Below are 26983 nucleotides of genomic sequence, written 5' to 3'. Positions count from 1 at the left end.
ATAGGAAAGACCACAGGTGCCCTGTCTTCCATTTCTAGGGAGGCGTCCAAAAATTCTCTTGCACGTTCCTATTATGCAGAAAAAGTATTATCTTTTTCTAGGCCCCTGCTTATTTGAACTGCACTATACATTATTTTTAACTGTACCTTGCTTGGAGTTGGGAGGTAGAAGGATTCACAGAGTAACGTCTCCGAGGCTGAAATTCCTTACCGTAAATCATAGTGGAGCTGAAGTATGAAGCTTGTAACAACATAAGTTGTGTGCAATGTTTTCAAAGGCTAGAAACATAGCATTTCCAAAGTTTATATCCCAAGCCTAATGTGATTTGCTTAAAGTTCTGCACAAGGGTACCTTATAAAAGGATTGACTTATAAAAGGAATATATAGCATTTGTAAATATTTAATCTAAATGAAGCTTCTATTAATGGCTCCCTAACTAATAATATAAATACAACGCTGGAGGACATCCTCCTGATTAAGCGGACGCCTTTTGTCTGTACGGAAAAAAATGCTGATGCAACACATAAGTGTGGATTTTGTCAGTGAAGGTGTGACTGTAAACGTTCTTTTTTTCCGTTTGATTTTCTTTTTTTTTCTTTCAGGGTTTTTCTCTGGTGGGTGATACAGAGCAATCTACACCTAAATCAATTTAAAAAAGGGGTTCACTCAATTGCAATATAATAAGTACATACCTATGCACGTAACCAGGCGAGAGTCATTTCAACTTGTATCCCATAGTTCTCACTTTTTTGTCCGGTATCCCTTTTGTATTTTTCAACAAGATCGAGGAACCTCCTTCAGACATAGGAATAACTTTGGGTATACCTAATATTGCTGAAACCATATATGATTGGCAGGTGAATAGAAGGGCCTCTAATGTATTCTTCAATAATCCACAATGTCTTTCAGCGAAAGATTAGGACTATTCACTTTCAGTTAACTTAAAGATGTAAATTTGATCACTTTCTAGAAGAGGAGACATTATGAATCGTGTTATCTTGCTGGTTTTAGTGGCTCTATCCTAATGGCCTAATATTCTGTGAGGCGGGTTCTTGTCGGCAATGGGAAAACCTAGAGGAAGGGGTTGTAATTGCTTCCCTTTGAACACCTGGATCAAGAATATTCTATATCAATTGTGATCAGTTTCATAAAGGTACAGATTATAATCAAGGTGCCAGGATATTTAAAATAACATATTCTGCAATGAATCAGTTCATAATCACATAGTTAACTTCTCTTAGGCATGAATGGAAACGTACCTGAGTAAAAATATTGTGAGTCTGGCTTAAAATCCACCTGGCATCTGCATCGGGAGCTACAAGAAGCTTTAAAGTTCCAATGTAAACATCTGTACATAGCGTCCAAAAGTGAGGATCATGTAGACTGTAAACTCCTTGTAACTGTTGTACCTAAAATAAAAAACATATAGGATATTCATTTATGTACTAAGCAATACCCCCACTTTGCATCATCCATAAATTAACACACTAGGCCCTTGGAGATGTTGCATCAAAGTTTTAATAAATGACCATGAAAAGTCCTGCAGGTATTTTGATCTATTTTTAAAAACATTTTTTGTGGATTAAAGGTTTTGTTGTGGGGTGCAGGTTAGAATTATTATAAACTGCCTGAAAAGTAGCTGTGGGAACTCAGCATATCATTTGATTTCCATCAGAAGCTTAATGGACAATGCTCACAGGTCAGGCGATGTGGGCACCACTGAAATAAGAATATAACAAAACAAATTTACAAACCAGGGAATTACATTTCCAGAGAGAGCACTAACCCTTTGGTAACACTGAGGCAGAGCATGGTCCAGTGTGGGAGGCGTTCGCTGCATCAGTATTCCAATTGACTGTTTCAGCAGAGGTACCACACTAACAAAAGAAGACACAAAGGACAACATGAAGATCTCTCACTTAACAAGCAGAGGTAGACCACAGTATAAACCCATGTAAAAGAACCTGAGATAGTTTAATAACATTGAGCTCGGTAGTGAAGAGAAAATCTTTGTACCGCACTGCATTTTATTTCCAAACCACCCAGAAAAGGGCAAGATTAGAAGCATAAAATGAGAAACTATAATTACCTGTAATCCTGTGAAATGAATACAGACTTCCAAGTAGACAGCACTATTACCGATCAATAGGAGTAGGCAAAAAGTGTAGTCATAAAAATTATAATATATATATATTGTAATAAAGGAAGTACTTTGACAAGGAGAAAATGGATAAAAGTGGTGCACCATGTTTTGTAAATTAAAAGAAGAAACTACATTGACAAACCCAAAAAGACATATGTGGGGTAGGGCTCTTTTGATGCGGTTAAAAAGAACTGAACTAGTTTGTTGGAAGAGCTTTCAGATGTGTTTCTCCTGCCAATTGAGAGCAAAAGAAGAGTGCTGGGCTCTCAGAGGGGCAACTGGCATGTGAAACAAGCCCTGGGAAAGCCAATGGGCCTCACTTTTTAAGCCAGTGGGACTGGCTTGCAGCTGAAAATGCAAGTCAGACCTATAAGCTTTGGCAATGCTTGTTCATACTGCACACTCAATCTCATTATTTACCATTTTATCCTTGACAGAGACTCAATATTGAAACAAGCAGGAAATGCACAAAAAGACAAGACTCAAATGTGGTATTCAGATGTCCTCAATGTTTTGAAAAGCTGCAACCACCTGTTTCCTGATGCAGGCTGCAATACCTTAGACTGTTACTAGATGTCCCTGGAGTCAGATACGAATCCTTTCAGTCGCAGGCTACAGTACCTTAAGCCAGACCCACATACCTGCTTTAGGAAGTCAGAGTACCTAAAACAGTTATTAGAGGCCCCTTGAGTCAGACGCAAATACTTGGTTGGCAAATTGCAGAAGCAGAGGCTGTTAGTAGAGGTCTACAAGCATCCACCACTGATTATTCGATCTTTAGACACCAGAAGATTATGAACAGGGCAGATGCCCTTGAATGACAGCCTTTGTTGAGGATGGAAGAAACAAATGTCAAAAAAGCAACTGTGCTTTCCTTACAAAAGAGTGGAAAGATTTTGACAGGAATGGGTTTCCCACATTCCTGTCCATATAAATCCTATGGATAGATTTCATGCGAAATGTGGATTCTGTACTTTGAATCAGGGAAAGAAAACTAGGCTTAATCTCGCTACTTTCTTGCCTCTTCTCCTCTCTAAGAGTATTCTAGTGGTGGCTCTGTTGCAAAAAGACAATTTCAGGCAGCCGAAGGGATAATTTCTGTTCTAGTCGAGAGAGCAGATTTGATGCAGAGTCAATTGTCAGCTTTGTTAAAGTAACAATCAGAAACGGTCTTAGGGTTCAGTTGTTCCAGGGCAGCAATGGTCCAGGCAGTTTCATGAGCACATTGGTTAGATTCCTGATGGACCTAATGGATCCCAGTGGGGGTCAACTACAAGGTCTACATCCTGGAGACAGAGGACAGACAACCAGCAAGTCATTGCATGATGGTTGTAGGACCATGTTTGCCCCTGATAATCTTGAAAACAAACACCACTCGCTTGGGGGATGGGGGAGCGAGGGGGAGTGTGGAAAACCCAGTCAATGCACAGATAACTTCCAAAAAAGCAGAAACTCAATGACTGAACGTGGATGGCTCAAAGCTTAACATTCCTCTTCTTTCTTAAAGTACTGATACCACGAAGTCTCCAACGAGCTACAGTTCTTCTGTTGAGAGAAAAATCTCGAATATAAGATTGCAAAGTGTTTACACTCAAAATGATGGCAATTGTATTTTATAAATTACAAAATGTCATTTGGTATAAGGTTTGCTGCAAAGAAAATCAACAATCTCTGGTTTTCATCTCTGCATTGGAATCATTCATTAGTAAAGAAACATACTTTTCAGATGAAGAACGGTGAGGAGGGGGATGGGGGGAAAAATCAACATTTACTGCAGCCAAACCTAACCATGATGACATGGTAGGATATTAAAAGAGCAAGCTCCGCATATTATTGAAAAGAGACAGATTCCAGTGCCTCCTCGAAAACTCGAGAACAAGCATTTGGAAATTATTAAAAACATGCATGAGTTCTAAGCAGAAAACCTGGCTTTCCTTCTTCTGCCAATGCCAAATAAGCCAGTGTGGTGCACATAAGCATTACAATAAGAGGTAACCAGCTGCAATGCGGACAACGTTTGTGCAGTGGGTAGAAATAGAGCATTATAACTAAAAATAAAAAAAGTGTATTTAGATGAAAGTCTGACATTCTTACAATTTCGGTCTTGCCCAGTGTTCATATGTTTGCAGTTTTTGATTACATGTGGCCAGGGTGTGATGTTTCTTAAAGTGTATTAGCTTCCCACCAGTGAGCTGTACTGGAGGGGGCTCATAGCCATCTACACTTATGTGGTTAAGCTAGCGGGCACACAGATTGTTTTAATTTTGTACGCACGGGCCAAAAAAGCAGCATGGTGTTCCACTTAGCTCTGTGGCGGTGGAAGTCATTCATTTTGGGAACATTTCTACACAAATGGAATACTTATGTTTCTGTTAATACTAATATGAATCTCTGGTGGAAAGGGCACGTAGCGAGCATGTATTTTTACAGGGGAGATGAATTAAGAAAATGGAGAATTCTGCACCCAGACAGTACCTTGTTTTAGAGTATCTCAGGAAGTAAATGTAATTTGGGTGTTTTATGGTAAATGCAGTTTAAATAAAGAAAATATTGTAATCTAATTGTCTTGCAATTGCATTTGTATAGCACTTACAGTCCCTGTTGAGGCATGAAAGCGCTTTTTCGGCAAGTAGCGAGCTACTCCAGAACCCAAAAGGATTAGTGGTGAATTAGTATAGTGAAATATGAAATTAATTTGAGCGGTGGATATGTTAGTCTGTTATTTGAATTGAGAAGGATAGTGGAGGGATAGAATAAGAGGGAAAGGTTTGCATTTATATAGCGCTTGCTACCCCTGATGAGGTGTTGAAGCACTTTTTGGCGAGTAGCAGGCTACTCCGAAACCAAAAGGATTAGTGGTGAATTAGTGTAGGGAAAAACAAAATCAATGTGAGCGGTGTGATAATGTGAATCAAGAACATGGACTGAAATTCAGAAAAGTTCATTTATGCATGTGGCTCGCACAGTTGCAGTTACTTGTATAAGAGATACAATAACACCCATTGCACATAAATACGGGGAGCATGAATTAAGCATTTTTTCTACATTTTCTACAACTGTTCATTTTATTTACTGTCCTTAGTTTGTAAGTTTCTAAATCTTCATTTTATTAAAGAAATAAAGATGACAAAACCTTTAATATTAATCCAGGGGAAATAGCATCTGCTGAGCATCTAATCTCTCAGCGTCAATATATCAATACACTGGAGAATAATGCAGCTGAACCTAACCCATCCAGCCACAGGTATGTGCTAGGTGCGCAGAGAAGCATTCACCTACAAACTGTCAAACTTCCACAGACATACTGTAAGAGTAAATAATGGCTCAAATTATTACAGCTATATTAGTGAACACGTTCTAATCCTATCCTCCTCCATATACAGTTTCATTGTTGGGGGTCTTAATTAACAACAGTTGAAATTCTTAATGATTAAAACATCACATCCTAATTTATTTCTCAATTATTGAGGCAAGTTCAAAGCCTATGTTAAACAACAGTTCTGCTTAACATAGAAGTGTCATCACTCACAGTCTACGTATTCATCTAATGCCATACATTTTTAGGTCTCGGCTAGCGAAGGCTGCGCTTGCGCAGTCTCGCTCACGAGATTTAACGTTTTTCAGTACGGGGCTTAAACCCACCCCTCTTCTCCACTGGCTGGCTTCCTAAACGGAGGCCAGCCATTGGACGAGAGGGGCGTCTGTCCGTTCAAGCCCCGTCTTTTTCGGATTCGGGGCGTGTTTTTTACTTTCTTTCTCTCCTCTGGAATGTAAACATTCCAGCCAATGGCAAGAGGAGAGAAAGAAAAACACTCCCCCGAATCTGAAAATGCAGCTGCGTTTCTCCGAGGCATTTCTGCTTGACCTCGGAGAAAGGCGGCGGTGTACATGGCTCTCGCCAGGTAAGGCAACAGACACTGAGTTGGGTCAGTAGCGCGAGGCTCGGGTAATCTCAGGCTGCAGAAAGCCACACGCGGGAGAGACCGTCTGAACGTCAGGGGTCACCTCAGGCCGCAGAGAGGAGCAGGAGACACTCAGGGCAGCCAGGGATGGAGGTGAGGAGGGGGAGCAGAGACTGCTCGGCGACCCTGGGAGCGGACCAACATTCGGTGCGCAAATAGAGGTAGGATTGGACAAATTTCTAAAACCACCAAATCGGCTTAAGAACGTCATGTCGTGACCTTGAGCCCCCTGATGACATCACGGGAAACCACATGGTAACTGGGTCCAGGCTTTAAGCTTACATAATATCACGATAAATAACATGGAATAAACGCGCGACCTTTCATCGTCATGGCCCCGTTTAGCCTCGTCCACTCCTCTCTTTACCAATAAGGAATATGCTACTTACCAGTATGCATCTGTTCTTGGCATGTAGAGCTGCAGATCTATACACTGTGCATAGATCGCCATCTGGTGTTGGGCCCGGATGTTTGCAGTTTGTTTTTCCTCTTGGAAAGTCTTTGGAAGTCACGAGGTCAGTGACTCCTCCTTTGGTTCGTATTGCGCATGGGCTTCGGCTCCATCCTCAGATTGTTTTTCGCCAGCAGGGAAAGATGGAGCGTAGTAATAACAGTAAAGAAACCCATGTGTGTTGTTTCTAAATAAGATAGACTGGAACGGATACAGGTAGCCGGGGAGGCGGGTGGGCGTGTATAGATCTGCAGCTCTACATGCCAAGAACAGATGCATACTGGTAAGTAGCATATTACGTTCGAGGCATATGAGCTGCAGATCATACACTGTGCATAGACTATATAGCAGTACCCAACCCTAGCGGCGACCACCAGCATCCGTTGCAGTTGTTTGGAACAGTGTTTTTAGTACAGCCTGGCCCACACTAGCTTGTTGCTTGGTTTGCACATCTACACAGTAATGTTTTGTGAAAGTGTGCGGTGTTGACCATGTCGCTGCTTTGCAGATGTCATCTAGTGGTAGGTTTCCTAGAAAAGCCATAGAAGCCCCTATCTTCCTTGTAGAGTGGGCTTTAGGGGGAACAGATAGCGTTCGTTTTGCTTTGTGGTAGCAAATCTGTATGCATTTTACAATCCACCTAGCTATCCCTGATTTAGAAATAGGGTTGCCTTTATGTGGTGGAGAGAAAGAGACAAATAGCTGTTTGGTTTTTCTGAAAGGTTGTTTTCTTTGGATGTAGTAAAGTAAGGCCCTTTTAACATCCAGTGTGTGTAAAGCCCTTTGCGCAACGGTTTGAGGTTGTGAGAAAAAGACTGGTAATTCTACCGACTGGTTTAGATGGAAGGGAGAAATGACTTTGGGTAGAAATTTTGGGTTGGTGCGGAGTACAACCTTGTTCTGATGCATTTGGAGAAAAGGTTCCTGTATAGTGAGTGCTTGTATTTCACTAACCCTTCTAAGGGAAGTGATGGCCACTAGAAATGCTGTTTTCCATGTGAGAAATTGCAGCTCACATTTATGTAATGGTTCTAAAGGGGGTCCCATTAGCCTCGTGAGAACTATATTCAAGTTCCAGACAGGTGAGGGTGGTACTCTGGGTGGAATTACTCTTTTGAGGCCTTCCATAAAGGCTTTGATGGCAGGCACCCTGAAAAGTGATAGGTGCTGCCTGTTCTGTAAGTAAGCAGCAATTGCTGCGAGGTGTAACCGAATGGATGTATATGCTAGGTTACACCTTTGTAGATGGAGCAAGTAACATATGATGTGCTGTATGGACACATTTAGAGGGTTGTTTGTGTTGTTGTGGCAGTAAACAACAAATCTTTTCCACTTTGCAGCATAACATGCCCTAGCAGTAGGGCGTCTAGCTTCCCTGATAATATTCATGCAATCAGGGGGAAGGTTAAGGTATCCGAATTCTAGGACCTCAGGAGCCAGATCGCAAGGTTGAGCTGAGCTTGGTCCGGGTGCCTAATCTCTCCATGGTTCTGGGTTAGGAGGCATGGTGAGAGGTGCAGCTTTTGGTGTGGTACTACCGAGAGTTCCAGCAGTGTGGTGTACCACGGTTGTCTGGCCCATGTTGGAGCTACTAGGATCAGTGTTAGGGAATGCTGTTGTAGCTTTCGTACCACTAATGGAATTAGTGGAAGAGGTGGAAAAGCGTATGCAAATTTGTTTGACCAGTTCATCCATATCGCATTGCCTTTGGACAATGGGTGTGGATATCTGGCAGCGAAGCTTGGGCATTTTTTGTTTTCGTGGGTGGCGAATAGGTCTATGTGTGGATGCCCCCACTTCTGAAAGAACGGGTGAAACCTGTGGGTGAAGTTCCCATTCGTGAATCTGTTGCGTTTGTCTGCTGAGCAGATCTGCCACGGTGTTTTGGACTCCTGGGACGTGTTGGGCCAGGAGAAAGATTTTCTGTGTAATTACCCATCTCCATATGCTCTGTGCTAATTGAGAGAGCTGTGGAGAGTGTGTGCCCCCCTGTTTTGAATGTAGTACATGGCAGTCATGTTGTCTGTGCGAATGAGGACTGCCTTGCCTGAAATCTGCGTCTGGAAGGATTTTAGGGCTAGGAAGATTGCCAGTAACTCCAGATGGTTGATGTGGAGTAACTTCTGTTGCCCTGTACTGTGAGATGTAACACATGAGCTCCCCAGCCGGAGAGCGATGCGTCTGTTAGGATTATATGTGGAACCGGGTCGAGGAACGGTCGACCTCTGGAAAGGTTTGTGGTGTTCCACCACTGCAGAGAGCGATGGGTGCGACCGTCCACCAACACCAGATCTGTCAGTTGCCCCTGGGCCTGGTTCCACTGGCGCGCTAAACACTCTTGGAGTGGACGCATTTGAAGTCTTGCATGGGGCACTATGAAAATGCAAGAGGGCATCATCCCTATCAGTTGCATAAACACCCTTGCTGGGAGAGAGTGTTGAAATATGAATTTTTGACGCAGAGCCTGTATATTTGCAATCCTGGCAGGATTGGGATAGGCTATGGCTTTTGAGGTGTCTATGGTGGCACCGAGGTATTGTTTTGTGTGTGATGGTACCAGGTGGGACTTTTGGTGGTTCACCGTGAAACCTAGCTGGTGAAGTAGTTGGATTGTAGCGGCGGTGTGTTGCAGACATTGTTTGTAGGATGTGGCTCTTATTAGCCAGTCGTCCAAATACGGGAAGACGTGAATGTGCTGTCTTCTGAGGTGTGCCGCCACTACTGCTAGGCACTTGGTGAATACCCTTGGCGCTGTTGTTACCCCGAACGGGAGCACCTTGAACTGGTAGTGTTGCCCGTCCACTACAAATCTGAGGTACTTTCTGTGAGCATGGTGTACTGGGATGTGAAAGTATGCGTCTTTCAAGTCCAGAGTGGTGAGAAAGTCGTTCTGGGAGAGGAGTGGAAGAACCTGTTGATGGGTTACCATGTGAAAATGGTCTGAATGTATGTAAGTATTTAGAGGTCTGAGATCTAGGATAGGTCGTAGAGTCTCGTCTCTCTTCGGAATCAGAAAGTACAGGGAGTAGACCCCTAAATTTTGTTGATTGATGGGGACCTGCTCTATGGCTTGTTTTTGCAGGAGGGAGATTACCTCCAGTTTTAGTAACGTGGCATGTTCTTGAGACATTGGGCGTTGCCTGGGTGGAATGTTTGGGAAGGTAGATGTTAATTCTAGGCAATACTCTGAATGAATAATTTGGGTCACCCATCTGTCTGAGGTGATTGTCTCCCAGACGTGAAGGAAATGTTGTATTCTGCCCCCGACCGGAGTGGAATGGTCTGGAGGGAGCGGGGGAAAGTCATTGGGTAGGCGGTGTGGCAGAGCGGGTGGTATTTGTCTTGCCTCTGCCTTTATTATTATTGCCTCTGTATCTGCCTCTTTGATAACCCTTTGTGAAGGTAGACTGAGGAGGGGGTTTGTAGGACGTGGATGCACTATCCGAGGAGTAGCCTCTGCCCGTGCCCCGAAAGGAAGAGCGGCGAAAGGAGTGCCTAGGAGTGTGTGACTGTAGGGCTCCCATGGATTTCGTCGTATCAGTATCTTTCTTCATCTTCTCGAGGGCTTCATCAACTTTTGGGCCAAATAAATGTTGTTGGTCGAATGGGTGATTCAATATGGAGGCTTGTACCTCAGGTTTAAAACCTGAAACTCTTAGCCAGGCGTGGCGACGGAGAAGGACACTGGTGTTTATGGCCCTGGAGGCTGCATCTTCCGCATCTAGGGCACAGCGTATAGAGGTATTAGTGATAGTTTTTCCCTCTTGGATCAATTCATTAGCCCTATTTCTGTATTTTTCAGGGAGATGGTGCATGATGATCTCTAACTCATCATAATGCGCCCTGTCGTATCTGGCCAATAGCGCTTGCGTGTTGGCGATACGCCATATATTGGCGGCTTGTGACGCAGTGCGCTTCCCTGACGCGTCTAGGAGCTTGGACTCTTTGTCAGGTGGTGGTGCTTCGCCTGACGCCTGAGAATTTGAACGCTTCCTAGCTGTAGATACCACTAAGGAATCCAGTGGTGCAGGGCCTTTAATGTAAGAAGGATCTGTGGGGGCGAGGTCTTTAAAAACCTCCGGTGCATGTTTGATTACTCCTTTTAACATAGGTAGAATGGCAGTAGACCTATGTGCATTATCAAAGGTGTTTAGGAGAAAGTCTTCCTCCACTGGGTCAGTATGTAACTCCACCCCGTAATAATGTGCCACACTCTGTAGTAGGTGGTGAAAGCCTAACAAATCTTCTGGTGGGGATGGCCTAGATGGGTAAAGGTCATCCTGTGGGACATCTGGGATGTCCGGATTGTTATAGTCATTCCATGGGTCTGGAGATCCAGTAGGGGTGGGGTCTTGTGGCACATCTGCTGGATCATAGTAAGGGTCCCCTAGATCATCTTGGTCTGGAGACAGAGTTGGAGAGCGATGAGGCAGGGGTGGAGAAGGTGGAGGTGGGGAGGGTGGAGGAGGTGGAGGAGGTGGGGAAGGCACTCTGAAAGGGGAGGTAGCAGTGTCCTTCCTCTTTGGAGGTGGAGGTGGAGCTGGTTTGTCCAAGTGTCTCTTTTTTGAAGACAGTGTCAAATGTCCAGTTTTTGGATCCTTGGTAAGTGTCTCTTGCAGAGGATCCGGTGTGAAAAGTTCTTGCGACACTGGTTGTTCGGTCGGCGCCGAGGTTTTCGGGGCAGACGGCTTTTTAGGCTTGTCCAAGCCGTGCTTCTTCGGGACCTCCGATTTTTTGTTCTGTGCCGAAAGAGGCTTCGGCACGGGGGTGTCGGTGCCGAGGGCCTTATGATGTTTGGTCGGCACCGAGAGGGCGGGTTTCGACACCGAGGGCTTTGGTGCTGGGCTCGGTGTGGAGGTGGAGGCCGATTTTTTCTTCGGTGCCGAAGGGTGTCTTTCGGTACTGCTGGTAGGCTGGCTCGAGCCCGAGCTGCCGGAAGGCTTAATAGGCTTCTTTACCGGGCCCGAAGGTGGGGTCTGAGAAGCAGTATCCTTGGTCTTGCCTAGGCTCGAAGGCGAAGGCGTGACCGAAGCCTTTTTGGGTATCGGCGTGGGTGTGGGAGGGGGTATAGTACTCATGACCCTCTGCGCCGGGGTGATGTCCTCCACATCTGAGTCGTTGGCCTCGGAAGCACTGACGAGGTAGTAGTCCTCTTCTTCGATGTTCTGCTGTCCCGGAGCTTCGACGTCGTCCCCGAAGATGTCGACTGGAGCAGAGGTCGAGGAGTGCGCCATGTTGCGTCTGGCCCTTCGATCTCGAATAGTCTTTTTCGATCTAAAAGACTTGCAGGCGGGACAGTCTCGGGCCTCGTGTTCAGGGGAGAGGCAGAGGTTGCACACCTCATGAAGATCGGTGTGGGGGAATTTGGACCCACATCGAGGGCACTTCTTGAAGGGAGTTCTTTCCATCAGCCAAGACCGGAGCCGGAATAGGCCCGAAGGCCGCCGTCGACGACCGGAATCGAAGAAGTGCCGAAGAGAAGATGATTAAGATGATTTATTATCTGAAGGATCTCGATGAGCGAGGATTTTTGCATCGATCGTTGAACTGGAAAAGTTCGGAACCGGAGCGCGAAGTATTACATCCGAGCCCGATGGCGGAAAAAAAACAATCTGAGGATGGAGCCGAAGCCCATGCGCAATACGAACCAAAGGAGGAGAAACCGACCTCGTGACTTCCAAAGACTTTCCAAGAGGAAAAACAAACTGCAAACATCCGGGCCCAACACCAGATGGCGATCTATGTATAATCTGCAGCTCATATGCCTCGAACATATTAATACTCTGCGGTATTGTCAGTCAGCAGGGCTTTAAGTGGGCCGGGTCCTGCCGGTGCTCTGCATCTGCAGCTCTAAAAAGCAAGGTCTGAGACGGGTCCCTGCCGGGGTCTCCGTTTTTTTACTTTAATCTGAACTCGGCAGCAATCGACTGCTTTTGATGTAGCTTTTTTTTGCAGTTCTATATTACACGAACTGAACCCAAAAGGTATTGGGGCGCTTTATATGCGCACCAACACCTACAGATGTTCAAATTGTGTTCGGTGGGCGCGAGGAAATTAAGGAATTTGCCCAGAATCACAGGATGTGGAGTCGACGCCCAGACGGCAACCTGCTCCAAAGTCGGCGGCTCTAGCCATTACGCCAAAAACTCCCACAAGAACGAAAGCGTTTTTTATATTCCGTACAACAAAGGTATAGTTGTTGCTCATTTATCTTATGCAAATAACCATTGACAAAGCCAATAGTCTTGGCTCGTTCAAATGTGGGTCTGGATGAATGGACAGAAGCAACAAAATACCAGTGGGGCGACACACTATGGTAAACACAGATTTTTACATGCCGTGGGGGCAGCTTAAAGGGGTCATCCTGTGTTGAGAAAAGACCGTTCCTTTTACCCTCTTTGCATCGCTAAGTGTCACCCCTCGGCGTCCAGAATACGGCTTTGCTTGATGACGTCTGGTCCAAACCAGACACCTACTGTGACGTCATTCACCGGGTGACTCCTATAAAGGAGGCCGATGGAAATTCTTTCTGCTCATGGAGCTGGCTTTCCTGTGCCCACGGGGTCTCCCCACAGCGCCCCTTAATGGAGGGCACCTCAGTGAAATTAGGATGTTCAAGTTGCGAGTGAGAAGCAACGAGAGTGCAGGTCTCGGAAATGCGGGGAGGTGCCTGGAAGGGATGTGTAAGCGCTGTGACGGACCAAGAAAAACAACCATGCCGGGTCTATTTGTGTCGGGATCAGCCTGGCTAATGGAGATTACACACCTCGAGCTGCAGGAGATCCAATTAGCGAGAATGGAGCCAAGCGGAGTCATTCATTGAAGGTGTGAAGGGGCGTGGCCCATCGAACTGAGAAGGGGAGGGGGCTCGTTTATTTGTGTGTGGGTTGCTATATGTGAGTGGCTCTGTGTGGGTGGCTCTGTGTGTGGGTGGCCTTGTGTGTGTGGCTCTGTGTGTGGGTGCAAATGCAATAGGTCTCGCATTTGAGAGTGATTAAGCTATTGACATTGTAAATAACAATGCCTTTTCTTTAAATGTTTTAAAAACATTTTCCTCCAAGCTTCTGCCCATCCAGGGCTTTATAACGCATAGGAATGTAAATATGTATATAACTTTAATCTATGAACAGAGCATATCTGTGTTTACATAGATTACCATCTTGTTATACTGGGATCTAGGACATTCAAAGATGGCGCTGATGTTAGGGAGGAAATGTCGGGGACAACGTGATCTACGTTTGTCCCTGTTTATGGATTGCATGAACGTTTTAAAATCATGGCGAGTTGGCGCCTCGGTAAACATGGATGAAGGTTGTTACCGAAACGAGTCTGTTTTGTGATCGTGGAAGTTTCCAGTAAATAAATTTTGGGAACTGCCCCCTGTGAGTGCTGTCTTTCTCCGGTAAAGTTGGATTTGAGAAGGGGAGTTGCAGCGGTAATATATATATATTTATTATCTACTGGCGGTCGCCAGTAGATAGTTATAGTTAGGACCGTGTTTCCATAGGAAATCCGCAACATTCTATTTGGAATAACTTTGGCGCCGGTTGACGAATCCTCGCGAAATTTTCAAAATAGGTGGGGCGCTCCGCTCCGCTCCTACCCTGAACGTCTCAGGGGAATTCGTCAAGCGGGGGCTGAGAAAAAAGGGGGGTCCCAAAACGCGTTTTCCCCATGCATTTTCCCATAGGACCTTTAGTCCGAGCTACAGCCCGAACGGCTGAACAGAATTACTTGAAATTTGGCAGAGAGGTAGTCCTCAGGTCAGAGATGTGCCTTTTGCAGGTCTGGTGTAAATCTGTTCAGTAGTCCTGAGAAAATAGCATTTAAATCTATATATATATCTGTAAGCGCGCTCTGTGCGCTTACGGTAAGCTTACCGTACGCGTACGGTGCCGTGCGCGAGCTCAATTCTGATTGGTGGTTACATGACTGTAAACATTCGAATCGGTCGAAATCAGAAAGTGTCGGCCGCCATTTTCTGTCTCTCGCACTGAAAAACAAAGGTGGATAACGTGAAAAGGGGGCAACGAAGAGAGATGCAGACCCCCTAGCGTTTGTCAGGGGGTCCACGAAGGACCAAAAAGTACGAAAAATACATTTAATCATTTTTAAAAAAAATCGCGGAGTGCGCGTACGGTAAGCTTACCGTACGCGCACGGCAAAAAAAAATAATTAAAAAAAAAAAACGAAATAACAATCACATTTATTAAATAAAATGAAGGACCCGCAAGGGAGAAAAAAAAATTGTTACTGTGTAAAAAAAGGCGAGGCGCGCACGGTATGAACTGCACAACGTGGGCGCTCGGTGTGCGAAGCGCACCGCGTGCCCACAGAGCGCGCACGGTGCGCGAAGCGCACCGTGCGCGCAGGGTGTGCGCACGGTGAAAAACCAGAAAAAAAAATAAAAAATACATAACTTAGCATTTAAAAAACCGTACAAATTCACTGAAAAAACCATAGGTTTCACACACGTTATAGTTAGGAATTAGCATTTAAAAAACCTTGCAAATTCACTTAAAAAACCATAGGTTTCACACATGTTATAGTTAGCTGTACATTTCACTCGTAAAAAACCAATGAAATTCCACGTTATAGTTAGATCAGGTAACTATAACTTGCGCGACCGCAATCCACAATGTGTCATTTCAGATGTCATCATTGATGTGAAGAGTGATATCACTGACCATGTCATGAGTGATGTAATATGTGACGTCATCAGCAGTTTATTGTGGGCGCGCAAGTTATAGTTACCTGATCTAACTATAACATGGAATTTCATTGGTTTTTTACGAGTGAAATGTACAGCTAACTATAACATGTGTGAAACCTATGGTTTTTTAAGTGAATATATATATATATATATAATTGTTTTTAATGGAAAACAAGATATTTATCAGAAGGAGGCAACAAACATTGAGGGAAATCAGTGCTGGAAATAATGCATGAAACTGCAAAATGCTAAGAAAACGTCAAGGAAAAAAGAAATGATATTCAGGTATGATAAGGGAGAAGCATTCACTTTAAATTGCAACACATGCCAGAGGTGGAGGGAGATGTGTACCTGCCGTGGTGTCTTGAAGTATACTTGAAAGTCTAGTGCCCAATAGTATCAAACGTCTGCTAAATACTTAAGAACTCGATTTAAAATGTTCCAAGATCATCACTGAAAACCTCTGCTAATTACTTAATGAACTACATGAGTAAATATTTGTATAGCACAGATAAAAAAGGTGGCTGACCGCATTTGCAGTGTATCACTCCACAGGATGAAGCGATAGCCAATGGTCTAGAGAGGAAAATGACACACTTCATTCAGATTTACAAAATGTTGACAAATTTGAAGCAACCTACATCCGTGAACTTCTTTACATCAGCTGACTAATCTTGAACATTAGCTTGATTCATAGATCACAGCATCCTTCATATAGTATCTAGTGTATAGCACCTTGGGCGCGGCCATTCAAGGATGTGTATGTAGTGGTACATGAAAATTTGAACTTGATGCACTTGCTATCAGGTGCCATTGAGCAATCTTCAGCATTGTAAACTGCCTAAGTCCACTGATCAGATTTGCATTGCTATTTTGGACACAATTTGCCTTTTCAAGTATATTTAGTGTGCCTCAAGGCCCCAAGACTGTACCCGTTTAATTTATAATTAGTGATAGCTCAAAACACAATGGCCTGAAGCTCATTGTTGGGAACATGGCGCAGCATTTTTTCTTAGGTGATGAAGTTTGAAATATACCACCTGCACAGCAGTCTTAGTATGCCACAACGGGCAGGCTTCGCTAGTAAAAATCCTTTGGTTATTGATAGCATTCTAAATTAGGATTGTCTTTCTAAACATGAGTTGCAGGGGTTCCTAAGAGTAGTTTATGAAGGTCACTACTGAGACCCAAAGAGAAGAGCCTCAGTTTTTATGCCATTCAACAATAATCATCTAAACTTCGTAAAATTCTAAATCTTGGAGAAGCATGCTGTTTTCTGCCGGTATTGCTCCCAGTGACTGTCCACTCTAATGGGAGCTGAGACTTGTCCTCATATGACTGGCATTTCAAACCTAAGTAGGAAAAAATATGTAATAAAGGCACTATATCTATCTAAAACATTACCAGTGGTAAAGGAAAGCCTTGTACTACCGCCATAGGACAGGAGGGATTGGGGAGGCAGAGATTCTCACCTTCCTTTCAAAAATTAAAAGAACAAGCAATAGGATATTGGGAGGGCCCCAAACACCTCCAAACGAGCTAGGAGAATACTGTGCTCCACAGTGTCAATGGCTGCAGAAAGAGAACGCAAAAAGAGCAAAGAGATTTTGCTCCTGGCTGCAGTAGGAAGAACGTGTATCTGTGGAAGATCCAGTTAAGGAGAGCATCAATCCTTCCCAGGAGTTATACTCTCAATTGATCTATGAAAAATAAGACTATTCCATTACCTTCCAGGCTGGGCTACTCCTTTTACTTCCTTGGTGAAGAAAAGTCTCAAACTCAAGTATGACTATGACATGCAGCATGATAGGGGTTGGCCATGCAGGCTACTCTTTTTATGGAATAACTTTAGGCCGAGGGACTTTCAGCAAGAGGAATACTAAATGCCAACAAATAAGAAACAGGTAGTGCATTTGCTATCATGCCTTCTGTACCAAGCACTGCCTTAAAAACCTTCTTAGAAACTGTGCCATAAAGGTGTACGATTTGGATAAGTCCATGAATCAATAAGGAATTGTAGGAATTGGCCACAATATCTAATTTATTTAAGCACTTGAACATAGAGACAAACTGTCAATTTACAGGAATAAAAAACAATATAACATTAAAATATGTCAAAGAAGGATCTAAACATCACCAAAAGATTATCTATTATGCAAAGTGAAGTAAGAGTGTGCCTGGAATGTGTAAACGAGTAGTAGTACGCCTGTGCAAGAACTCTTCGCTAAGGTTGGAAATTAGGACTGCTGAGTGGGGTGAATACTTGTTTCAGAAAAGGCTTGCAAATGACGGAATAGGAGAGTGAGGACAAGGCTCTGTGGCATCATAGGGGCACTCCAAGCCCAAAAGAAGTCAATTTTCTTTTGAAAGAGAGATGGTCGCAGGGATTTGCATGCCAGTCGAGAAAATGAAGACGCAATCTGCGTATAGAGGCAGGGCAATGCGTTGGCAGCGTTAGGAGGTTCAGCAAGACAGGCTGGAGGTATAATTTCTTTACCCAGGCAAAGGTTCTTTTATACCCTCTGGAGCTGGCTGGTCAAGCCTTGCAACAGGATGATAGTTTGGTTTTATTCCAGAGTCTTTCTAAGGTGCGGTAATACAGACTCTGGCTGCCAGAGGATTACATTAGTTGACAATATCTCCATTGTTAATCCTCCATGTCTTTTGAGGTCAGTATGGGAATCCTGCATGGCAAAACAAAAACAAAAAACACTTTTTGGTGTTCTAACTAGGCCTGGGCGGTAAATTCCGTTCCGTTCGCGGAATTTGCGGAATTTGGGTAATTTCGCGTTCCGCGGAGAACGCGGAATTGCCCAAAAATCTGCGTTCCGCGATTTCGCGAAATTTTTTGCTTGTTCGCGTTCTCAATATGCGTGTTCGCGAGATATTTCACCCCGAGCACGCAAACAGCGATCGCGAAAAGGAAAAAAGTATCGCGAACAAGCAATTCCGCGTGCTCGCGGAATTTCTGCGTGTTCGCGGAGATTTTTACCGTTTCGCGGAGATTTGCGTAGCGCGATTACGCGAATTCCGCCCACCCCTAGTTCTAACACACAATGTACATTCTGACGCATGGGGTTAATGGGCATGCTGATATCCCTATAAGTAGGAAAAGAAGTCACCACACTTGGCACGTTTCGCGATAACATTTATTGTCAGCCTATTTCAACGTGAGCAGTATGTGAAAATGCACATTTAACTCCAAGTATGCACATAAACATTCATGACGCCCTAGAAAGGAGGACAGAAGGATAGACCAGATTTTCCATGAATTGCAAAACTGAAAAATATCTGTATCCTACAGTGTATACTGGCGGGTGGGGGAGGGAAATGTAACTTCCGATTTTGATTAGCAAACTGTAACCTGTTTTACTGAAGAAAAAAAATCACAAATTTTAGTTTAAACAATCACTTCATTATTTTACAAGTCTATTAAGTTGGGTCACAAATGGACCATTTATAAGGGGAACCTGAGAGGAAAGAGTTAAAAGGTACTGACGACCTGGGTAACACTTTAGCTGAGCGTTTGGAGTTGGTTTTGAGCTGGGCTCAGGTTAAAGCCTCCACTCTTTGATGTGTGGTACAAAAGAGTCTCTGCAAACACAGGGAAGCCAGAGTAAACACTTTTTAACATTTCTGACGCTGTTTGAGCCAGCAGGTTATCTATCACATCTGTCGCCTGAGGTGGCAGCTTCCCTGTGAACAGGAAATGTAAGCTCGCCACTTGCACAGTGGATGCGCTGTCTGATGGGAATGTTACCGCATGCTACGCCACTAAAGGGCCAAGTACTGCACATTAGTGGAAGTGCAGTGCTCTATCGCCAGCGCCCCCTGCAAACACAAAGTGAACGTGTTTTCTGCTACAAATACTGTAAAAGTTCCTAAATGGTCGGTTATGCTTTCCAACTATAATGTGCATTTCACTGACAGTGCTTAGTTTGTAAAACATTAAGTGCCAGGGCCCTCGTCAGGAGGCCATTGCAGCTTGTACCATTCACTTACCTGCCAGTAACTGTTACAGCCCAACTACTAACCATCACGCCCCTACAAGTGTGACAATTCAGACTATTGTAGACCCTCAAAGTTACAAGAGTGGCTTGTGAGGAAGGTATTCGTCAGTCAAATGTATATAGAATTAATAAATCACTGTTTGCCTTCTCATCTCTAAATTAGTAAAACAGTGCCACCATGTGGCAGACTGTCATAAGTGCAGGTGTCGACACTGAAGTGCCGGTGCTATGCACCGGAAACCACCAGCTCAAATTAAGCACTGCATTCACATTACTGGCCTCACACCAGCGCTCTTAATATTCAGGGTAATTTTTACATAAGTCTTTCACTAAACTCGATGTAGAACAACAAAGGAGAAAAAAAAAATACAGTGTATGTATTAAACGGATGAAAAATGCACCGCTGCAGCAGAAGCGCCTAGTTATCTTTTTTAGAATTTTAAAAATGTCAACGATATGATATTGAAAAACTAAACCAACAGTTTTTCAACAATATATGGTAAACCAGAAAATAAAACAAACTATTTCCAGTGGTAAACCCCTCTTACTAATATAAATCAAGTTATAGCAGATCAAAGAAAACAGTAAAGTATAAACTCTAAAGTACACTCTGAATGATAAATTGTAGAACATTTTTTAAAAATTACTTAACATTGGACTATGTGCCAAAAAGTTGCACTCCTACCAAGAACTACAAACGGAATCACAATGAATGGGTTGGCAAGTGGCGAAATGTGGAGGAAACATTTAAAAATAACTATAAAAATGTGTGTTTTATATATATGCCTCATACCACACATTTACGGATTCTAAGCGCTATAAAGAACAGACAATACCCCTCATTCACTTCAATGGTGAGAAAGCTTTGTCAGTTTTGAAGGGCTTCAAACTCACTACAGATCACGGGATACCTCATTGACTTTTACCTCACTGGACCACTCCTCCCAGCTTTACCTGGAGCACTTCAACTGCACTCTGCTGTGAAAGACAACTAGCTTACACGACAGAAACTGCAGAATTCCTAGATCTTAAAATAGCAAAACAGGCTTGATACCGGTTTAGTGCATTTAGAATGATACCCAGGCGCTTGGGTCACAGTCTGAGGTTAACAAATGCTATAACAAAATACAGTAGCAACCATGGAGAACCTGTCAGTGTTCCAAAATGAATAATTTGTGAAATACATGAAAGACAAACGGCATGGACTGATTTTGAACCCCCCCCCCCAGTGTTTGTGATATAATCACATTAACAACGATAGTTACAAAGGAGCATGCCTCTGCAAGGGGAAAGCCACTGATCTTGCATATCAGAGCAACCAATAAGAACAAGTATTGGCAAAGCCAACAAGTATGGCGTAAGGAGCCCAGGTTTTGGCTTTGCGGGTCCTTGTTTTGTTTTATAATGGTTTTTGCAAACCTTGTTTGTTGGGGAAGCTGGCAGGCCCTAATCAAAGTAAAGAAAATCAATTGGCGGCTACATGCAAAAATTATTTTTTTTGGTCTTGTAAAGCACACATTGCCATAACAGAACCTGGCACCGAAGAAAACTACTTGCCACTGAAGATAACCAGTGGGTGAAAGGGACTGACCCGTTGCCCGTGCTGTATGCTATAGTGGGTGGAGGAAAAATGTGAATGACACAATAACTGACCAATGGAATAAGAAGGCTATAAGCAGGGCCATTGGAATTATGAAACAGGAGAGGGGCAAATTATGTGGCAGCGTTGAGCAAATTATGTGGCAAGAAAAGGCAAAATATGTGGCATAATGTGGAGCATTTTTTTAGTTGAGTTTTATATAGAGCAGACTCGACCTGATGGTATCAAAGCGCTTTACATGATCAAAAGTTATGTTACAGACGGACACATTCATGTTTGCTAGTTTTTGTAATAGTATAACTTTATTATTTCAATCAATCAGTCAAGTAGTACTTGTATAGCGTGGCTTATCACCCTTGTGGGTATCCAGGCGCAGTGCTGCATGCATCATTGAAGAGCCAGGTCTCGAGTCCCTTCTTGAAGGGGGTCAGCGAGGGTGCGGAGCAGAGGTGTAGGAGGAGGGCGTTCCAGGCTTTGGCGGCAAGGAGAGAGAAGAATCGTCTTCTGGAACGGCAGTGGCAGATACATGGTATCTGTGCGAGGGTGAGGTGTGCGGAGCAGAGATTCCAGGTCGGTCAGTGGAAGTGCAGGCGGTGGCTCATGTATGCGGGTACTTGGTCGCGGAGGGCTTTGTGGCCGTGGCTCACGAAGCTTGAACTGGCATCTCTTCTGGACGTGGAGCCTGTGAAGGCCCTTCAGGTGCTGTGGGATGTGTGTCCTCTTGGCCAGGTTTTAAACTTGGGGACACTGTCTGGCATTGATTGCACCTAATTAGCACCCAATTATAGCAATAAGCAACAGAAAGGTGACCAGTCAACCTTTACAAAGGGCCTTCCACTTCGTGGCAACACATGTAGCGCATTTTTTGTAACTTTTGAACCGTTTGAGCTAGAAACATTTTTGGGGGATTGAAATCTGCAGATTATGCAGCAGATGATGGATTATGCTGCAAATTTATAACTATGCAAAAAACGTAGATGCAGTACAATTGCATAATTCCAGTGGTTCTGGCTATAAGCAACACCTGACCAAAAAAATTGGGAAAACATTAAAAGCACAGGCAGTTTACAGAACTGCTACAGCTGCTGATGGGGTGGCTGTAGAGCGCATTTCCTTCTGCATGAAGAACCAGTCTATTTCTAACTCAAGCACCAGCCTCTAACTCAACCAGAAACACAGCCACCAATCAAGCATCTCCTGGCAGCACAGAGAACAAACCTATTAAAGAGATGCCTTCTCATGGTACACCCTTTGTTAGAAAAGAATTTCAAGTAACACCAAAAACACTTTTGATGATGAATATATTTCTAAGTACAAATGGTAAATTAAAATATCAAAACTGAATAACCAGGGGGCGTGGCTAGCTGCCAGGCAAGATGGGCGCAGCTTGAAGGAGCCCCGAGGGTGAGGCCGACTCCCCTCTAATCCGTTCACTAATCCGCGGCAGAAACTGTGCCCAAGGACCGTAGGCTGAGAGTCTAGAGGAAGCGACTCCGCCTGATCCAAGTTTGAGGTCTCCCCGTGGCCCGGAATACGATCCGCGCCGCCCCGACAGTTGCGGCCTGCGTCGGCGGCTGAGACCGGGGCCTAGATTTAGTAAAGTGGCCCAGGTGACGTGCGGGAGGCCTGGACCCGCCCCAGTGGCGCACCGGAGGATCAGCTGCTCAGCGAGGGGCCTGGCGGTCGCGCGAGACATCCGCGCCGTGGTCGTGTCGCTACTGTACGGCCACAGTGAAAACAGGGCAGGGGAGACACGGCGCTGAGGCGGCACACCGAGGGACGGCCCCGCAACAGCGATACGGGTCCGACGGTGGACCCCCCCACCTGGCAACGCGAGCTACAGGAGGCGTCCATGACACGCTCCGGGGGAGACCTTACTGCCCACACTACCTTGAAGATCTCGTGAGGAGGAGGGAGTGGACAAGATACGACTGGTGGTGCCGCCAGACGGTGGTATTGTATGCCTCCTGCGCTGCCTCTCTTATGCGAGTCAAGTGAGGTGTGCTGCGGGCGCGGAGTGGCTTGAGCGAGCACGGATTGCAGCGAGTTCAGCGCTGGGGACAGTATTTATTTGGAGGTGTGCCTGCAGATCTGTTTTGTGCCGGGGAACGGAGCCAACTGCTGCGGGCCGAGACGGCGGTCAATTTTGTACTGAATGGGGAACGAATGCGTCTGACCAGGGCTCCCTGCTCCATCAACTGGCCCACAGTAAACAGAGGTCACACTCAACGACACCTACCTGCGCAAATATGAGTGGGAAAGAAAACCGCGCGAACCAGCAGGGCAAATTGGACAAATTTGCATACAGTAAAGACCTTCCCCAATGCCGGAGCGAAACGGGCGCACGGAAAAGGTTGGGGTGGAAGCTGGGGCTCCTAAAGTGACGCTGGAGGACATTATGGCTGCCCTGACTAAAGTGCAAACTACAGTGGGGTCGATTTCCACAGATGTGTCCCTCCTTAGAGCGGACTTTCAGAAAATGTCGGCCAGGGTCACAGACGTGGAGCAAGTGACATCTACCCTGACGAAGGACACTAGCTATCTACTCCAAAAAGTGTCGCAACTGGAGGCGGAGAACAAGCGCATGGCGACAAAGTTGGACGATCAGGAGGGGCGCTCCCGTCGCAATAACGTGCGAATTACGGGAATTCCCGAAAGTGAGGGTTACCCCGCCATGGACTTATATGTGGAAGAACTGATAAAAACCAGATTGCAACCTAGGGGACTCTCAACCTTCTTCTCGGTTGAACGCGCCCACAGAATACCTGGAGGCCGGCCTAAAGTTGGGGCGCCCCCCAGGCCGGTCCTGGGTCGCACATTCAACTTCCGCGACAGGGATGCCATTCTCCAGACGGCTCGAGTGGCGCCGCCCCTCCGTATCCAGAATTCAACGGTGTCCTTTTTCCCCAGACTATCAGAGATCAAGAAGAAACTGAGAGCCCGAGAACTACCCTATTTTATGCTCTTCCCGGCGCGGCTACGTGTGGTGGCGGATGGGAAGACGTGGTTCTTTGAGACGCTAGAGGATGCTCACGACTGGCTCGAGGGATGGCAACAGGTGAAAAGCGTTGGACGCTCGGACAGGCGAAGGCGACAGCCTGGGGAGTCGGAGGACCTCGCTGATCAAGACCGAAGGGCGGAGGAGGCAGAGCGGTCGCAGGGAGAGGCCGGATAGAGCGCTGATTGGCGCCTCTCCTGGACTAGAGGTGTGTAGAGACCTTGGAGGACTATTGGGACTGGAGTTGCCTACTCAAATTTTACTATACTGCATAGACAATTGGACCTTGGGACAGGGGATGTTCTTGGTCTTCCTCGGACCTCCCGCTCCTTTGCACGCAAGTAATGTTCTGGGATTTGGGTTCTGAGCACTCTGCTGAGTTGGGGTGGCGGGCAGTTCAAGGTCCGTATGGCAGGGAGGCAGGGAGGAGGTTGGGGGGAAAGGGATTGTTTAAATGTTTTTTTCAAAAGTTTCCGTTAATGGTGACAATGATACTTAGAACATGCAGTACAAGCACTAAATATAGCATACATGACCTACACCGGTATATCCGCAACGTCAGTTACCTTCTGCCCCAGCCTTTGTAATGACTGATATAACGCATGGGACGCCAGCTAAGAACACTCTAGCTCCAGTGCAGCCTCTCTCTCTGCTCACGTGAAACGTGCGTGGCTTGGGAGACAAAATTAAACGAGGTCTGGTCCTGCATGGTATTAAGAGGTGCGCCCCGGCGGTGGTCTTGCTGCAGGAGACCCACCTTACCGGCACTACTAGTAGAGTGATGGATAGATGGGGGTACAAGATGCTAGCACACTCCGAATTCTCCTCAGGGTCTCGGGGGGTGGGCATAATGGTGCGACGACAGTCCCCTTTAATAGTACACAAAGTTAAAACTGATGGATCGGGGCGGTTTGCAGCGATAATCACCCAATGGGAGGGGCGGCCCCTAAATATAGTCTCTGTTTATATCCCCCCAGCACTACATGCCACGGCGCTCCCGGTGCTCAGCGGATTTCTGCTGGATCTGCCGGAGGGGGAGCTAATACTGGGCGGTGACTTTAACGCTGTTATAGACGACCTGGCTGATCGATACCTTGCACGGGCGGGTGGTGCGGGAGTATCCCGCCTCGGGAGCTTTATCGAAGCACTCGGGCTAACGGATTTATGGCGGCTATATCACCCAAAAACGCAACAGTTGACATACCACTCTGGGGTACATAATAGCTTAACTCGGATAGACTACTTTCTGGGATCGGCTGGAAGTCTAAAAAATATAGACAGTATAGAAATCAGACCCAGGGGCATATCTGATCACTCCCCGATACTCCTACAGTACACGTGCTGCCACCTAACGAGAGGCCGCATCTATCCAATACACCCAGGCTATCTCCAGCTCCCTGCTGTCCACAAATCAATCACGAAGGCGACGAGCCTTTATTTTCAGGAGAATGCTTCCTCTGTTGACTCCCCAACTGTCCTTTGGGAGGCATATAAAACAGTCCTTAGGGGGCAGGCTATAGCCTCCATTGCGGCATACAAGCGCGAAAAACACTTAGAACTACAGTCGTTAGAGCTGGAGCTACACGCGGCGGAGGTTCACCAGGCCCAAGACCCAACTCCTGAGGCTTCTCACAGCCTGAGAGTAGCGCAGCGGTTGGAAGCCACGAGACACAAAATTTACGACGTCGGTGATAAAACTGGGAAGCTGCTGGCGTGGTTAGATAGAAGGGATAGAAGCGCTAGGTGGATAGCGCTGAAGGGGGACAGATGACGACTGAACCGCGTGAAATAGTGCACGTCCTGGCAAGACACTTTCAGGCGGTCTACTCTTCTGCTTCATCCATGACAGTGGAGGATGCGCTGACATATGTAAGAGACCTTGACATGCCCAAACTCTCCCCTGAGGCCAAGAACACCCTGGAAGCCGAGCCCACAGTAGAAGAGATACAGGCAGCAATCGGCGAGCTGCAATCCGGTAAAGCGTTAGGACCAAACGGCATACCGGTTGACCTCTACAAGAGGGCGGCTGAGACGCTTGCCCCACATTTACTGAATATGTTTACTGACAGTCTGCAGAAGGGCGAATTTCCGCCTGATCAGCGCACAGCCACCATAGTGGGGATACCGAAATCGGGTAAGCCAGCTGATAAATGTACCTCCTATCGTCCCATATCGCTGTTTAATGTGGAGGCTAAGATCCTCGCAAAATTACTGGCAACCAGGCTAACACCGCACCTGTCAGAAATCGTACACCCAGATCAGTCTGGCTTTATGCCCTGCAGAAGTACATCCCATAATTTGAGGCGATTACACGATGTGTTGGCTCGGACGGACCGTTTGCGGGAACCAGCGGTGCTCCTTTCACTGGATGCGCGAATGGCGTTCGACATGGTCGAATGGCCCTTTCTATTTGCAGTACTATTACACCTGGGCTTTGGGCCAAAATTCTGTGCCTGGATCCGACTTCTTTACACCAAACCACTGGCCCACGTTACTGCCAATGGACATATGTCGGAAGATTTTCCTTTGACGCGTGGCACGCGTCAGGGTTGTCCCTTATCGCCATTACTCTTCGCCCTGGCGCTGGAGCCGCTAGCGGCATGGATACGCTGGGAGCCCATGATACGGGGCCTCAAATGGTCGGACAGCTGGGAGGACCGAGTCTTCCTATACGCGGATGATGTGTTGCTGTACCTGTCCTCCCCTAGACGCTCCATACTAGCACTACTCAACATTTGCGAGGTCTTTGGCAGAGCGTCGGGATATAGAATAAACTGGTCCAAATCTGTTTTGTATGTACTACATGGCCCTCCACCGCAGCTACCCGCGGACTGCCCGCTCCGGACGACGGAAGGGTCATTTAAATATTTAGGCATATACATCACGGCGGATCAGGCGGACTTTTACCAACGGAATTTACGGCCTCCTATGTACCGCCTCAAACGAGATGTACGTCACTGGGGAGCGCTACCGCTAACCCTGTTGGGGAGGGCGGCGCTCTTTAAAATGATGGCCCTGCCTCGGTTTTTATACGTGCTGGAAAATACGCTGTATCAAGTGCCACCGGCTTACTTTTGTGCAATTGCGGCGCAGGTCACTAGCCTCC

At 45.8% G+C, this 26983-nt stretch overlaps 1 protein-coding gene across 1 annotated transcript in view; it reads right to left on the bottom strand.

The window, feature by feature from the left end:
* SLC30A7 (solute carrier family 30 member 7) overlaps positions 1–26983 on the bottom strand; it is a 225300-nt gene that overhangs the window by 43734 nt on the left and 154583 nt on the right. Inside the window, exons 9-10 of the mRNA XM_085601904.1 lie at positions 1787–1877; positions 1260–1409 (exon numbers count right to left, since the gene is read on the bottom strand). Coding sequence (XP_085458030.1) covers positions 1260–1409; positions 1787–1877 — 241 coding nt within the window. The remainder of the gene's footprint in view (positions 1–1259; positions 1410–1786; positions 1878–26983) is intronic.

Source organism: Triturus cristatus, chromosome 4_2 (genome assembly GCF_964204655.1).
Source record: "Triturus cristatus chromosome 4_2, aTriCri1.1, whole genome shotgun sequence".
Lineage (NCBI taxonomy): Eukaryota > Metazoa > Chordata > Amphibia > Caudata > Salamandridae > Triturus > Triturus cristatus.
This window is presented reverse-complemented; position numbering and strand designations above follow the sequence as displayed.